This window comes from Bison bison, unplaced genomic scaffold (genome assembly GCF_000754665.1).
Source record: "Bison bison bison isolate TAMUID 2011002044 unplaced genomic scaffold, Bison_UMD1.0 scf7180017864328, whole genome shotgun sequence".
Lineage (NCBI taxonomy): Eukaryota > Metazoa > Chordata > Mammalia > Artiodactyla > Bovidae > Bison > Bison bison.
In genome coordinates this window covers 5,057,807-5,075,333 of record NW_011494900.1, presented here as the reverse complement: position 1 = coordinate 5,075,333, position 17,527 = coordinate 5,057,807, and the positions used below count along the sequence as shown (strand labels likewise).

At 37.6% G+C, this 17,527-nt stretch overlaps 1 protein-coding gene across 5 annotated transcripts in view; it reads left to right on the top strand.

Moving 5' to 3' along the window:
• Window positions 1-2,400: 2,400 nt before the first annotated feature.
• Window positions 2,401-17,527, top strand: part of DDX4 (DEAD (Asp-Glu-Ala-Asp) box polypeptide 4) — a 66,476-nt gene continuing 51,349 nt past the window's right edge. For 2 of the 5 annotated variants that reach the window (XM_010853511.1, XM_010853508.1), the window contains exons 1-3: window positions 2,401-2,415; window positions 3,458-3,534; window positions 10,699-10,759. In XM_010853511.1, the coding sequence (XP_010851813.1) occupies window positions 3,463-3,534; window positions 10,699-10,759 (133 nt within the window). In that variant the 5' untranslated portion in view covers window positions 2,401-2,415; window positions 3,458-3,462. Of the gene's footprint in view, window positions 2,416-3,457; window positions 3,535-10,698; window positions 10,760-17,527 lie in introns of those variants that run through there. The other 3 variants (XM_010853509.1, XM_010853510.1, XM_010853507.1) reach the window with 2 other exon arrangements.

Genomic DNA, 17,527 nt, shown 5'->3' with positions numbered 1-17,527 from the left:
TTTCCCAGGCAACAGTACTGGAGTGGGTTGTCATTTCTTTCTCCAGAAAGTCTTTGGACCCAGGGATTGAACCCACGTCTCCTGCATTGGCAAGCAGGTTCTTTACCACTGAACTACCAGAGAAGCCCCATGTACTACTGGTAGATTAAAAGAATTTTTAATAGACTTGACATGGAGCAAGGCACAGTACACATCAATTAAAAAATCATAACTTGAATAATGTGGAGAGAATGCTAAGAACATAAAATCTATATCAGTCATATTTATATGCAGTACTTTGAACTAACTACATTGATTCCAAACTGAGAGACAGCTTTGAGGAAACTCTTGCCCTACCTTATTATAGGGGATTTAGGGAATTTGGAGAAACATTACATAAGCTTTCCAGGGAATCTTTTGAGATAAGAATGTTAAGGTTTAAATTTCATTGGTCATTGCCATTCTTGTCACTAGAATGTTGCTTGAGAAGCTAATTTTACCTGGAACATTTAGCATAATACCTGGCATACAGTAGGTGCTCATTTAAAGCCTCTTTAACTTATGAATGAATCTCTGCCTTTTCCATACATTGTGATTTATTACCACCAGTAACTTAGGATCTGTTAGTGAGAACAAGAAAATAGAATATATTTATACTGGCTTGATTTTCTTGGGACACCCATTAAGGAGCAAGTGTTTACTAAACCGTGCTTGTCTTTTTTTCACTGTTTATGTTCAAGTTTTGAATTGCATGATTTTTATCCATTGTTTATCCTTTACTCAATACTGAACTTTAGTTCTCATCAGAATGCACTTTTTCTTAACTAGGAGCTCTCAAGGATTATATTGTTTCATAAAGAACTATTTCATTGCAATACCTGAAAGCACAAAAATTTCTTCTAGAGTTAATAGCGGAGAATGTTTGCCAAGTGTTTTAAAAAAATATGCTCATTTTAGAAAATATTTCCAAGCTTTCCATTCCTAAAATAAAAAAGCTAGTTGGTTATCATTCTATCTACACAATTTCATATTTTATTTTCACTTAATACATATTTTCCTACAACATAAAAATTTTCGAAAGAACATTCAATTCAAAGTGAGTAAAAATACATCAGAGGACCCTGTGTACAAATTCAGAGCATCAGAAAGAGTGTTGGTGGCTCTCCCCCATACATATACAGTTGAAAGTATAAGATGCCTCAAGAGTACGATGTAAAAATTTTTTAAATAGAAATTTTTAAAATGAAAAAATAAAAATTATAAAAAATATTCTGGTTTCACTTTTGTTAAATGTAATCTTTTAAATTCACCTTGATAATAGTCTGACAAAGTTTGATGCTAACCAAATAAATACTTTTTAAGGATTCAAAGAAAATAAGTATTTTTAATTAAAGAGACCAATAATGATGGTTCTAGAGCTGGAAAGTGTAAAGTGTTCCATAAAGTACTTCAGCCTCTATGCCTGAGTGTCAGACTGTGTTGGGACTTACATTTCTGAACTATTCAGGAATTTATTAAAAGATTCAGAGCATGGAAAATGATGAATATAAAGCCAAAAATAAAAATGGCATTTTTCCAGTGGTGTGTTGTTATGCCTTTTGGAAGGATAGGAAAATATGGAAAGATTTCTCTGACTTTTTGTGGGCCAGAACACTAACTGGTTGATGAGTGTAAGTCTGAACTACCTTCGGACACCCTTAGGTTTGGCCAATAAGTAGGGCTATAAACAGGTGGGTCACAAATCTAATGAACGACCTTCACCAGCACAATTTATTTTTCCTTTCCGGATCAGAGGGTGCCCAAAGAATTCGACCTCTAGCTCTTTAAGACAAGTTACTGTCTTCACAGCCTCCTAGGTATCAGCGTGACAGTCTCATAACTTCGGTCTGGGAAGAAAAAGAAATACACCACCACCCCCGGCCTCAGCCATACTTTGAGGTACCTGGGAACCCCCTGGATGTGAAGCAAGCGCCTCAGAAATAGAGGCCAACTGCCAGGGACTGCAGTAGGCAAAAAAAGGAGAGAAAACTTAAAGAGGTAGGTAGGAGGACGTTTTAATTCCTCTTCTATTTTAAACTTTGACTTGCAGTGCTTACATAAGAAAATTCTATAGCCTCTCCAGATTGAGGACCCCGCACAAGCATCCAGAGAAAGTGACCCACGATCAACCTTGTACCCCCAAGCCTAACGGGCTACTCCGTCCGGAACGTAATGGGTCAGCCGACAGCGGCCTCGAACGCGAACGCGTAGGGTAGGAGAGGCGGGAGATGGGGGCGGGACGACATGGCTGCCTGACGCTGATTGGCTGATGGAGCTCGTCGCCTGGTGCCATTTGTTGTTGGATAAGCGCACCAGACGCAGTCTGCGTCCTGCACGTGCAGCCGTTTAAGCCGCGTCAGCGCCTGTGAGGACCCCGGGAGAGCAAGCCGCGGAGAGGTGAGTAGGCCGCCGGCTCTTTTCCCAGTACAGGAGTCATCCCAACGCTCTGGGCTTCCTAGTAGTAGCTGGACTTCGGGCCAAGTGAAGAACCGTTGGGGTGGGTAGGGGTTTGAAGCTGTCCTTTGGGGTCTTTCTGCTTCCTGCCGGAGAGTCCAGTAGCACGGTGCGTGTCCGAAGTCTGGAGTTGAGGCCTGCAGGAAAGGCGAAGGAGCATTTTTGACCACCTGGTGCTACACCATCCGTGTTCAGAGAACAAGACTCTCAGAACACGGATGGTTGTAGAACTATTCGTGTATACACTGTCTTTCGCGAAACTAGTTGTTTGTTGGAGACATTTGGGCCACCTAATCACCCCTTCCTTCCCTGCCAAACTTCAAGGCCTTGATCCCTGGTCAATCTCCCCCTCCCCGCCAAAGAAACTAAATAAACCCCACGCGAAATGTCGTACCCAGTTTTAAAGGGAGAAACCTTGAGTAGTGTCTGAAAAATTTCCCCTCCCCCTTAATATTCAGTAAGACGTACTGGGAACCCTTCGGTGAGAAAATAAATTCTGTCAACAGATTTTGGGGAAAAGCCTAGACTTCACCGGAACATGGTGATTGCTAGAGTGATTAGATAAGTGGTTCAACTAATTTTTTAAGGTAAAAAATTGGAAGCGCTCAGTAGTGTCCGACTCTTTGCGACCCCATGGACTATACAGTCCTTGGAATTCTCCAGGCCAGAATACTGGAGTGGGTAGCCATTCCCTTCTCTAGGGGATCCTCCCAACCCAGGGATCGAATCCAGGTCTCCCACATTGCAGGCGGATTCTTTACCGTCTGAGCCAAAAGGATGAATATAAATGGTCTCTCTCGGTAAGAAACAAAACTTTAATTGCTCTTTTTGCAAAAACTTCTGGGGAGGATCAACAGTTAATTGTGTAGTTTGGAGGTATATGTGTGAAAAGATGGTTTATGCTTTTAAAGGTACAACTGTGATCTCTGATTCTGACTGAGCCTAAATGTGCATGTTTGTATTTTTATAAAAACTGAACTGGAAGCCACCATGGGAGATGAAGATTGGGAAGCAGAAATAATCAAACCTCATATATCTTCCTATGTTCCTGTATTTGAGAAGGTAATAAAATTTAAAGTTTGTAGTTATTGAATGCTACAGATTTTATCAAAGTTGAAAATCTCTGTGGTGAGAAAGTTCATCTGTGGTGAGAAGCATGCTGTGCTTCTCCACCTGATTGTTATTAACTGTCTTATAGGGAATGATGAAGCATGCTAAGCCTCAAATAGAAGAAAACAGTCTGACATAATGTAATAATTAAAACCTAAAACGGGTATAATATTATTAGCAACTTAATTTAAATCTCAGTGATTTAGAACTTATTGTGGGTGAAAGCAAGCTTGTGTTAATGTGGTTGAATGTCTCAGATATAGTTGTATAGAAAATGGAAAAATAAAATTCGTTTTTGGGTGGCAATTTGAATTCTGAAAATTGGTTTTATACAAGCAGGGGTCTCAAGTTGAAAACATTAGGCTGGTTCAGATGGTAACATCAGTTTGATCTTCAGATGTACAAATCTGCAGATCTTTTTCCTCAATAGCTTTTGAAAAGTTACACTGTAATTTAGGTGAGGGGGTTATGGAGTGGGTTTTTGGAATTTAGTTTTGACTTTAAGATGATGAACAGAGTCTACTTTGGAAAACAGTATATTTAATGGATTGCTTTTACATAAATTTTATCTACTTGAAAATGTCTCCAAAGGTCAAATTGTTTTCCTTTTAGGATTTCCAGTTTGTATTTATGTTAGTCAGTTCTGACACTTTCTATTTCAAGTGATATCTTATAGAAATTCTTAATTTACCCCAAAACATAAAATTTAATTCTTTGTCTGTCTTGAATTTGGTCTGTTTGCATATAAAGTTTAGATTAAAATACCTAAAATGTTAATCTGAATTTATAATGTTTCTTGCTTTGGGACTTGTTTTAGAAATAACATTTTTTTTGTATGTTATCTTTTTATAGTCTTCTTTATGTTACAATATCATAAAAATACTGTAAGACCAAAAGAGGTGAAACATTACCTAACAGTCTGGCTCACTAGCACAAATGCTCTGTTGAGGTTTTAGTAAATTTTCTACTGTATTTCCCAAACACATTTTTATATGGATTGTAATGATTGTACATTATAGTAATTTTTGATTTCAGCTTTTTCACTCTTCAGCACTAGCTATCCCGTATTACTAACTTCCTAAAAATAATTTCTTATGGTTATATAGTATTTAATGGACTAGAACTACCATAACATAATTAATTTTCTGTTGGTAGAAATTAAAGTGTTATCTTTGCACTGTAGTATTGTCATGAATATCTACAGTTTATTATTTGGGAGTATTTTTTTCAAAAATTGAATTACTTGGTCAAATAATTTTTTATGGTTCTTTTTTTCCCAGGTTCTTGGTAGATTTGTTCTAATAACACAGTTTAACTCACAAGTACAGATGTTCTTCCATTTGTACCAAAGTACCGTTTGGACTTGTCTAATTTTTACTTTTTCTTACTCTGAGATTTTGTCTTAACTAAGTATTATCCAAATGGTATACTGCACTGTAGCATGTTGTGCATGGTTATTGCAAAGGGTGTCTGAAATTGAGGATGGTCAACTGTCAGGCTTCCAGATTTACCTTTTGGGAGTCTTTGTGCTATTCAGTAACATACTTTGTTTCTTGATATTGGTCATACTGATTGAATATTAATTATGTTAATATTTCTACCTTACGATTCCTAGTACATATCTGTGTGGGGCCAATTTGTAGTAAATTTTTTGCATTTGTCCACAAACTTAACATCTGATGCTAGATGTGCAGTTAGTAATTTGACCTACTTGACTTGAAGGAACATGATGGCTTTGTTTGCTTGTCTTCGTTGAATAAGCTGTGTAGAAGCTAATGAACATATGACATTTTTATGTAGGAGAAATCTGAGGTCTTTTCTTCAGCCTGTTTTCTTTTAAAGGCACCATTTGATTGGTTGGTCTAATTGGGTTTCTGTTTCAAGAAGTGACTGGGTTTCCCTTTTGTTCAATTTGTATTGGCTGTGACATCATCTTGGATTGGTAATAATATCTGTGATCAGCCTTTTCTTAATTAAAAAAATTGGGAGTATATTTGATTTACAATGTTGTGTTTCTGCTGTACAGCAAAATAGGTCAGTTATACATACACATATATTCATTTTTTATTTTGTATTCTTAATATAGGTCTTTAAAAAGTATTGAATAGAATTCCCTGTGCTATGCAGGAGGTTCTTTTTATGTGATAAGCCTTTTCTGAGTGCTTCTAAGGATCCTTCTAAGGAGATTTAGTATTAACACAAACTTACATAATTTTGAACTAACAGGTTGCTCTTCTGGTAGATTTTAGAACTTCCCAATGCTAGTTTTTGAAGTGAATGTACCATGCGGGGATAGAATAATAAAAAAATGTGAGGTTGAGAAATATTTGGTAATCTAGCAGTTACAGTAGTCCAGAAATGGTTAGGCATTTGCACATTGTGTGCACACTTGTTGGGATGAGAGATGAAATGGATGAGCGTGATGACTGTAAAAGTATACTGGGTTTGCTTGCTAGTTGTAATATTTCTTACTAAATGACTGATGAGTCTACACACTCATCTCTTCTGTCTGATATTTTTGCCATTTTTCTGGTGTATTTCAGAAGGCATATACTCTTGTAATTAAAGTGGAAACTGCTCAAGATAATTAGTCCATCCACAATTATTATTTTGAAATTTATAATGTTTGAAATAATGTTAAGTTTTAAAATTTATAAATTGGTTCACTTGGATGAGTAAAGAGGTTATAAAAGTTTTATAGCTAAGTGTTCTAAAAATAGGTAACGTTAAGACCTAAGACTCATTCAACAAGTTTTTTTGAGCCTTATTAGATGCTGGAGCTAGTGGTGAACATGATAGATAAGGGGCTTGCTGGCATGGATGTTGTATTTTACTGGAGGAGACAGAATAAGCACATTAAAAATCACATACTAATAGTAAAAAGTATTAAATAATAATTTAATAATAATAGTAATAAGAGAATCAGGAAACTCTCTGTGTGAGGGAGAGAGGAAGAGTATTGGTATGGGTAGATTTAGATCATGTGGAGGGGAAAATATTCCTTGAGACTATGACTCATGAGCCGGAGACCTGAAAGAGTCCCAGTAACACATGATGTGCAAAGATCCTGAAGAGGAAACAAACTTGGGGTATCAGGACAACAGGAAGAAGTACAATGTATTAGTTGTCTATAGATGCTGTAACCAATTATCACAAACTAGATAGCTTACAGTAACAGAAAAATTTCTCTTATAGTTCTGGAGGCCAGAAGTTAGAAACCATGGTCTCAGCAGTGCTATTTTCTTTCAGTAGGCTCTTGGAGAGAATCCATGCTTCTTCCAACTTCTGGTGGTTATAGGCAGCCTTGGCTTGTGGCTGCATCTCTTTCTGTTGTCTTCACTTGGCCTTCTCTGTGTTTGTGTTAATACCCTTGGCCTTTCATAAGGACACTTGTGATGACATTTAGGACCCACTTGGATAATCCAGGGTAATCTCTTCATTTCAAAATTCTTAGTTATATTGGCTAGAACTTTTTTTTTTCCAAATAATATAACACATATTTCAGAAATTAGGGCTTGATATCATTGAGTGGACATTATTCAATCTCCTATAGCTAGTATAGAGCTATTTGAAATCCTAAAAGATGATGCTGTGAAAGTGCTGCACTCAATATGCCAGCAAATTTGGAAAACTCAGCAGTGGCCATAGGACTGGAAAAGGTCAGTTTTCATTCCATTCCCAAAGAAAGGCAATGACAAAAAACTACCACAGAGTTGCACTCATCTCATGCTCTAGCAGAGTAATGCTCAGAATTTTCAAAGCTAGGCTTCAACATAAACTGAGAACTTCCAGATGTTCAAGCTGGATTTAGAAAAGGCAGAGGAACCAGAGATCAAATTGCCAACATCCGCTGGATCATAGCAAAAGCAAGAGAATTTCAAAAAAACACCTACTTCTGCCTCACTGACTATGCTAAAGCTTTTGACTGTGTGGATCACTTCAAACTGTGTAAAATTCTTAAAGAGATGGAAATACCAGACCACCTGACCTGCCTCCTGAGAAACCTGTATGCAAGGCCAGAAGCAACAGTTAGAACTGGACATGAAACAATGGTTTGGTTCCAAATTGGGAAAGGAGTACGTCAACGCTGTATATTGTCACCCTGCTTATTTAACTTATATGCAGAGTACATCATGTGAAATGCCAGGCTGAATGTAGCACAAGCTGGAATCGAGATTCCCAGGAGAAATATCAATAACCTCAGATATGCAGATGATATCAGCCTTATGGTCGAAAGCGAAGAGGAACTAAAGAGCCTCTTGATGAAAATGAATGAGGAGAGTGAAAAGGCTGGCTTAAAATTTAACATTCAAAAAACGAAGATCATGGTATCTGGTCTCATCACTTTGTGGCAAATAGATGGGGAAACAATGGAAACAGTGAGAGACCATTTTTTTGGGGTTCTAGAATCACTGCAGATGGTGACTGCAGCCATGAAATTAAAAGATGCTTGTTCCTTGGAAGAAAAGCTATGACCATCCTAGACAGTATATTAAAAAGTAGAGACATTACTTTGTCAACAAAGGTCCATCTAGACAAAGCTGTGGTTTTTTGAATAGTCATGTATGGGTGTGAAGTTGGACCGTAAAGAAGGCTAAGTGCCAAGGATTGATCCTTTTGAACTGTGATGTTGGAGAAGACTCTTGAGAGTCCCTTGGACTGCTAGGAGATCAAACCTGTCAATCCTAAAGGAAATCAGTCCTGAATATTTTGGCTACCTGATTTGAAGAGCAGACTCATTAGAAAATACCCTGATGCTGGGAAAGACTGATGGCAGGAGGAGACGGGGATGACAGAGGATGAGATGGTTGGATGGCATCATGTGACTCAATGGACATGACTTTGAACAACCTCTGGAAGATGGTAAAGGAGAGGGATGCCTGTTGTGCTGCAGTCCATGGGATCGCAAAGAGTCGGGCATGACTGAGTGAGCAACAACAAATATCGAGTATGGCTAAACTATAGTAAGATGGAAGATTTATAGTAAATGAAATCTGAGAAGGAAAGAGAAAAGGAAGAGAGGGAGAGGACCCTGGAGATAGAGGTGGACATATAGTTGATAGAACTAGATGGGCTGGATATGGGGAATGCAAGAGAGAGTGATGCTAAGTTTTTTTACTGAAGCAAGTAGATAGATGATGGTGCTCTTTATTGAAATGGAGATGATCCAGTTTGGCAGGGAAAAAAATCAAGAATTCTGTATTTGCAGTGTTCAATTTCAGAGGCCTAAGAAAAGGGTACCCCACTCCAGTACTCTGGCCTGGAAAATCCCATGGATGGAGGAGCCTGGTGGGCTGCAGTCCATGGGGTCGCTAAGAGTCAGACACGACTCAGCGACTTCACTTTCACTTTCCACTTTCATGCATTGGAGGAGGAAATGGCAACCCACTCCAGTATTCTTGGCTGGAGAATCCCAGGGATGGGGGAGCCTGCTGGGCTACCGTCTAAGGGGTCGCACAGAGTCGGACACGACTCAAGCGACTTAGCAGCAGCAGCAGCAAGAAAAGATTTAAGTAAGGATACTAGTCAGTAGTTGTTGTTTAGGAGAGGGATCAGAGCTGTAGGTACAAATTTGGGATTTATCTATTTTAATAGGATTTAAATCTGTGAAAGTGGGTAAAGTTGGATGGAATAAAACAGAGAGCTCTGCCATGAACTGTGGGACACTTTGACTTTAAAGGTACGTTAGCTGGGGAGCTGGCAAAGGAGACTGTGGAGGGAATGGCTATGGGGCAAGAGGAAAATCTGGGAAGTATGTGTTCCCTAAGCCAGAGAGGGAAGTAGATAGTCTGTTGTTTCAAATGCTGCTGAGAGCTCTGGCAGGATGAAGCTTAAAAGTAGTAATTTTATTACATAATATGCTTACTATAAGCTTTTTGAGTGCAGAGGTGAGGATGGAGGCTAGCAAGAGTAGCTTGAAGGAAATATGGAATGTGAGAAAATAGAGGCAGCAAATGTAGACAAAATTTTTTGCCTACAATGGAGCAGATAAATGCTTATTTCTTATTTATTTCTTATAAAAATTACCTTATTTTTAAGGTAATGAAAAATGTTAAGGATTTTTATGATGAAAGATGAATTCTATTGAAACAAACTTTTTTTTTTTTCAAAATTTTCCTTAGAATGTATGTGGGATGTTAAATTCCATCTTCTGAAGATTGTTTGGTAATAATAATTTTTCAGTTGTTTGGTACCAGGGTGTTTCATTACTTTTTATCAGTTATATGAAGCTGAATGTTATAACACTTATAAAACTAGCCCCTTTGGGGGCTCTATTCATCCAGTAGTATTTTGGATACTAGAAAAGAGAAAGTCTTCAGTGTTTCACTTTAAATCGGGAAAGCTAGATTACTTTTCTTGTTTGTCTTATCGTCTATGGTAATCATAAATTGGAACTTTTTACTGTAGCAGTTATCAAAATCCCAAGCCATTTCAAGGATTTTATTGTATGTTTTTAGTAAGTTAGAAAAATAGTTGAATGTCTTTTGAGCTTTATAAAGGTAGTTTTTAAAGTCAGTGTCTTTTGTGAAAGAAATTTTGGAGCAAAAGTATTACCTGAAGATGTTAATACCTACCTTGGTGCACTCCCTCCAGCTTTAGGTTTATTTAAAGAAACTTATTTGACAAAAAAATCGTAATTTTTCTAATTCAGTCAGTTAATTGAAGTGTTATCTGTAAACTTTAGGTCACTTTTTGTGCTTAAATTATTGAATTTGATTTTGAGGAATTTCAGAGCTCTGTTCAAAAGTTTTGCATTTAGTATCAGAAACTTGTTTGAGAGGAAGCAGACTGTTACATACCTAGATGAATTGAGGATGGCTTTTTTCCAATAAAACTTTATTTATAAAAACTGGTGGCCCACCAGATTTGGCTTGTGGCTATAGTTTGCTGACCATTGTTTTAAGTGATATATTAGTATGCTATACATACAATTTTAAAGTGAAGGTGTTTTAGAGTAGTTAATAAAGGAACATGCAGTGACCCAGGAAATCTTACATTCTTTAATTGTTTAGTTCTGGACAAAACCCAGTTGTTAAAACTTTCTAGTATTTATGAGATAGATTACTCATTTTTATTATTCAAAGTAGAAAACTAATCTTTTCTTTTTTCTTACAGGATAGGTATTCTTCTGGAGCAAATGGAGACACTTTTAACAGGACTCCGGCTTCATCGTCAGGTATGTGTTAAGGCAAAAATGCAGAACTGTTTTTAGGTTAAGGGCTTCATGCATTGGATGAGAAGCAGACTAGTAGATACCTTGTCAAGGATGTCTTTAAAATTTTCTAGTGAGACATTCCGGAGAAGGCAATGGCAACCCACTGCAGTACTCTTGCCTGGAAAATCCCATGGGCAGAGGAGCCTGGTAGGCTGCCGTCTATGCGGTCACTAAGAGTCGGACATGACTGAGCGACTTCACTTTCACTTTTCACTTCATGCATTGGAGAAGGAAATGGCAACCCATTCCAGTGTTCTTGCCTGGAGAATCCCAGGGATGGGGGAGCCTGCTGGGCTGCCGTCTATGGGGTCGAAGAGTCGGACACGACTGAAGCGACTTAGCAGCAGCAGCAGTGAGACATTCTGGCTTGAATATTTTGGGTTGGGAGCCTCTTAGAATTAAAGGAAGGGAGAGAAGAAAGAGTGTAGTATTACAGAGTGTATCCTTTGATTTAGTGGGTTTGCTGTAAAACCTTTGCCCAGCCTGGAAGTTGCATGTTTGGCTTTCAGGCTGCTATGGGAATTGTCAGGATTCCTGATATGAGGCAGTAGGAGAGTAGACTCAGGTGTTGAAGCAGGTTACAGTGATGGTGACTTGTCAGGATAACAACTATTTAAATCAAACTCATATCAAATTAATATGCATAAATCCCTTGCATTTCTATACACTAACAATGAGAAAATAGATACAGAAATTAAGGAAACAACCCCATTCACCATTATGTCAAAAAGAATAAAATACTTAGGAATAAATTTACCTCAGGAAACAAAAGACCTATATTTAGAAAACTGTAAAACACTGATGACAGAAATCAAAGATGACAGAAATAGATGGAGACATATACCATGTTCATGGATTGGAAGAATCAACATAGTGAAAATGAGTGTACTACCCAAAGCTATCTGTAGATCCAATACAATCCCTATCAAGCCACCAATAGCTTTTTTCACAAAACTAGAACAATTAATTTCACAATTTGTATGGAAACACAAAAAACCTCAAATAGCCAAAGCAATCTTGAGAAAGAAGAATGGAACTGGAGGAATCAACCTGCCTGACTTCAGACTATACTATAAAGCTACAGTCGTCAAGACAGTATGGTACTGGCACAAAAACAGAAATACAGATCAATGGAACAAAATAGAAAGCCCAGAGATAAATCCGTGCACCTGTAGACACCTTATCTTTGACAAAGGAGACAAAAATATACAATGGAGAAAAGACAATCTCTTTAACAGGTGGTGCTGGGAAAACTGGTCAACCACCTATAAAAGAATGAAACTAGAACACCTAACACCATAAACAAAAATAAACTCAAAATAAATTAAAGATCTAAATATAAAACCAGAAACTAAAACTCCTAGAGGAAAACATAGGCAGAACACTCTCTGACATAAATCACAACATGATCCCTCTGTGACCCACCTCCCAGAGTAATGGAAATAAAAGCAAAAATAAACAAATGGGACCTAATTAAACTTAAAAGCTTTTGTACAACGAAGGAAACTATAAGCAAGTTGAAAAGACAGCCTTCAGAATGGGAGAAAATAATAGCAAACAAAGCAACTGACGATCTCAAAAATATACAAGCAGCTCAATACCAGAAAAATAAATGACCCAATCAAAAAATGGGCCAAAGAACTAAACAGACATTTCTCCAAAGAAGACATACAAATGGCTAACAAAGACATGAAAAGATGCTCAGCATCACTTATCAGAGAAATGCAAATCAAAACCACAATGAGGTACCATCTCATGCTGGTCAGAATGGCTGCTATCAAAAAGTCTACGAACAGTAAATGCTGGAGAAGGTGCGGAGAAAAGGGAACCCTCTTACACTGTTGGTAGGAATGCAAACTAGTACAGCAACTATGGAGAACAGTATGGAGATTCCTTAAAAAACTGGAAATAGAACTGCCATATGACCCAGCAGTCCCACTGCTGGGCATACACACTGAGGAAACCAGAATTGAAAGAGACACGTGTACCCCAATGTTCATTGCAACACTGTTTACAGTAGCTAGGACATGGAGGCAACCTAGATGTCCATCCGCAGATGAATGGATAAGAAAGTTGTGATATGTATGCACAATGGAATATTACTCAGCTATAAAAATAACATACTTGAGTCAGTTCTAATGAGGTGGATGAAACTGGAGCCTATACAGAGTGAAGTAAGTCAGAAGGAAAAACACCAATACAGTATATTAATGCATATATATGGTGGAATTTAGAAAGATGGTAACAGTGACCCTATATGTAAGACAGCAAAAGAGACAGATATAAAGTACAGGCTTTTGGACTCTGTGGGAGAAGGCGAGGGTAGGATGATTTTAGAGAATAGCATTGAAACGTGTATATTACCATATGTGAAATAGATGACCAGTCCAAGTTCAATGCATGAAACAGGGCACTCAAAGCTGGTGCACTGGGACAACCCAGAGGGATGGGATGGGGAGGTAGGTGGGAGGAGGGTTTGGAACAGGGGGACACTTGCACACTCGTGGCTGATTGATGTCAGTGTATGGCAAAACCCACCACAATATTGTACTTAAATTGATGCTTTTGAACTGTGGTGTTGGAGAAGACTCTTGAGAGTACCTTGGACTGCAAGGAGATCCAGCCAGTCCATTCTGAAGGAGATCAGCCCTGGGATTTCTTTGGAAGGAATGATGCTAAAGCTGAAACTCTAGTACTTTGGCCACCTCATGCGAAGAGTTGACTCATTGGAAAAGACTCTGATGCTAGGAGGGATTGGGGGCAGGAGGAGACAGAGGATGAGATGGTTGGATGGCATCATCGACTCGGTGGACGTGAGTTTGAATGAACTCCGGGAGTTGGTAATGGACAGGGAGGCCTGGCTGGCTGCAGTTCATGGGGTTGCAAAGAGTCGGACACGACTGAGCGACTGATCTGATCTGATCCAATTAAATAAATTAATTAAAAAGTAAAATATTTAATTAAAAGATAATATGAGCCTCTTTGGGATCTGAAAACTAACTTAGGGAGGTCCTTGGCAAATAAGAGAAACAAATCAAGATAAGGGAGCTGTTGTTTTTCCCGTCACTTGTCTCCATTTTGTTCACCTACATTTTTTTATAAAGTTGAGAAGATAGCTGGAAGTGGTAGGACCTGGGCTAGAAAATTAAACTCATGACAGTAGTCTTTGATTTTGTTGAAGTTCACAGCAGGCTGATATGCTACTTCTAGTATTTTTTCAGTTAAGAAATACATGTAGCAACGAAATTTACTGTATTAACCATTTTTAAATGTACTGTTCAAGTGATATTATGTACCTTCATGTTGCTGTGCAGCCATGACCACCATCTACCTCTGAAACTTTTTCACCTTCCCAAACTGAAATTTCATACCCAGTAAACAATAACTCAACAATCACTCCTCTCCTCAGCTCTTGGCAACCATTGTTTACTTTCTATGAATTTAAGTTACTATGAATTTTCTGAGTCTCTGTGACCTTGAGTAACTACTTCTTTTAAGTCTTACTCTCATGCAAGAAAGGGGCTTTCTTGGTGGCTCAGTGATACAGAATCCACCTGCCAATGCAGGAGATGTGTGTTTGATTCCAAGTCAGGAAAATCCTCTGGAGAAGGAAATGGCAACCCACTCCAGTATTCTTGCTTGGGGAATCCCATGGACAGAGGAGCCTGGTGGGATATACAGCCCACGGAGTTGCAAAAGAGTCGGACGTGACTTTGGGACTAAAACAACAACTAATGTAAGAAAGAGGGCCTGGTGACACCAGGTAGTTTCATTTCTCTCATCAAAAATTTGTGAATGAAGTAAAACATTTTTATAGTTAAGGGAGCTACTGACTCACTGAAGCCTGTCCTAATGTGAAAAAACCTGTGGAGAGGTAGTTTATAAAATGTAAAAGGTGGTGGGTTGTTGAGAGATTTCGTCAGGTTAAAGCAAATTTAATTCCCATGTTCACCTTAAGTTCAGAGTAATCCTCTTGATAGAAGGAAGTCAAGTTTAGATGAAATATTTTTGTTGTTGTCAAGATACACTTATCTTTTGTAAACTTTTAAATGCAGCAGTTTAATGTAGAATATCCTGATTCTCAAAAGTTTATGAAATTGCTGCCTGCTGAAACCCCAGGAAAAGGCTAATAACCATGTGTAGGTACTTGAAGTATTCAAAGAAGAAAATTGGGTGAAAGTATTCTATACTTAACATATCTATATGCATAGATCATTGTGTAATCAAAAGAAACCTTGTTCTGTGAGGTGTCAAAGATAACTTTCATAAAGGAATGAAAGTTTGAATCTATAGTACATTAAGGTGTAACGTTGTAGTGAAGTCATCAATAAGCTAGATTGAAATGGCCACCAGCTAAAAATGTGGACTTTTCTTAGCATTAGATCTTGAATGTTCAGACTAATGAAGTAAAATCAATAATGAAAAATATAGCTTGCTTATTTACCTTCTGAATAATAAGTACTTTGGTATCTCTATTTTTTTTTTAGTATATTTCTTTTATTTATTTTTTAAATTTAAATTTATTTATTTTAATTAGAGGCTAATTACTTTACAATATTGTATTGGTTTTGCCATACATCAACATGAATCCGCAGGGTGTACACATGTCCCAATCCTGAACCCCCTCCACCTCCTCCCCATACCATCCATCTGGGTCATCCCAGTGCACCAGCCCCAAGCATCCTGTATCCTGCATCGAACCTGGACTGGCAATTCGTTTCTTATATGATATTATACATGTTTCAATGCCATTCTCCCAAATCATCCCCCCTCCCTCTTTTTTAATTGATTTCTTTTTCATGAAAATAGATTTTCTTATTACAGAAATACATACCAGGGCAATGAATGCTATCCTAAGTTACTATCTAAATATTCTTATTGCAAAAAAACAAAAAAAAAAGAAAAAACTTAAATATAGTGGTGAAAAGAAAGAAAATAATCTGAAATCTTGACTTCCAGGTTTAACCACTTTTGTTAAACTCTGTTTTGTTAAAGTCTGTTGACTCTGATATTTTAGATTTCTTTCTTTTAAAAAAAAAAAAATTTACTTATTTGAGTCTGCTCTGTTGCAGCGTGCGAGCTTCTCTCTAGTTGAGACGTGTAGGCTCAGTAGCTTTTTTGCCCTGTGTCACGTGGGATCTTAATTCCCCAACCAAGGATCGAACCTGTCACCTCCATTGGAAGGCAGATTCTTTTTATTATTATTATTTATTTTAATTGGAATCTAATTACTTTACAGTATTGTGGTTTTTGCCACACAAAATACCAGACCACCAGGTTCATCTGTATTGCCAATTATTGTAGTTCATTTATAATTATACTCTGTTGTGTGGATATACCATATATTTAATACTCTGTAATACAGTATAGAACACAATATATGTAAAACTCTGTTGTGTGACTGTACCACATATTTGAATTCTTTTTTTAATGTACATTTGAGTTGCTTCCTTTTTTGTTGTTATGAGCAAAGCTACCATGAACATCTCTTATTTTCCCTTGTTTGCTAAATATATGGTTTAGGTTATGAATGGTGTTGAATTGTATTATGTACTTTAATCTGTGGAGATATACTTTTTAATCTGTTAATGTTAATTAATTACCTTTTTAGATGTTCTAATGATAAACACCCTTGCATACTGGAGTAAACTCAACTTGGTCATACTGTTGTACCTGTTCAGTTTACTATTGGGATTGATTTGCTAATATGTATTTTTGAGATTTTATATCTGCCTGCTGCTGCCAAGTTGCTTCAGTCGTGTCCGACTCTGTGCGACCCCATGGACTGCAGCCTACCAGGCTTCTCTGTCCATGGGATTCTCCAGGCAAGAACACTGGAGTGGGTTGCCATTTCCTTCTCCATTTTATATCTACTCATGAGTAAAAGAGGTTTAATTTTCTTCTGTCTTGTCATATCATAATTACTATGGCCTTGTGGAATGAATTGGGGAATAATTCCTCTTTCTATTTTCTGGGAGAATTGTATAATGTTGGAATGATTTGTTCTTTGAGAGTTTGCTAGAGCTCACCTGTGAAACTACATTTAAATAGGTTTGATACAGAGATTTGAGTACTGGTTCACTTTCTGTAGGACAGTTTTTGTTTTTGTTTTCTTGAGTCAGTTTTGGTGAATCAGAACTTTGCTGTTTGTCTTTTTTAGATTTCAGATGTAAGTGATATATTTGTCTTCATTTTTCTGACTTGCTTCACTTAGTATGTTATTCTCTGGGTCTGCCTATGTTGCTTCAAATGGCATTATTTGTCTTTTTTTAATGACTGAGCAGTATTCCATTGTGTGTGTGTGTATATATTCTTTGTCCTTTCCTCTGTTGATGGGCATTTAGATTTATTCCATATCTTGGTTATTGTAAATAGTGCTTCTGTTAACATTGGGGTACATAGGGGTGTATGTATCTTTTCAAATTAGAGTTTTCTCCAGGTATATGCCCAGGAGTGAGATTGCCAGATCATATAGTAACTTAGTTTTTTAAAGAACCTCTGTAACGTATGGAGGTTTTCCATAGTGGCTGCACCAGTTTACATTCCCACCAACAGTGTAGGAGGGTTCCTTTTTCTCCACACTCTCTTCAGGATTTATAATTTTATGACAAACCCATAGCCAACATAGTGGTTTATTTTCAGGACCTTTTAGTGATAGCCATTCTGACTGATATGAGGTTATGCCTCATTGTAGTTTTGATTTGCATTTCTCTGATAGTTAGCAGTGTT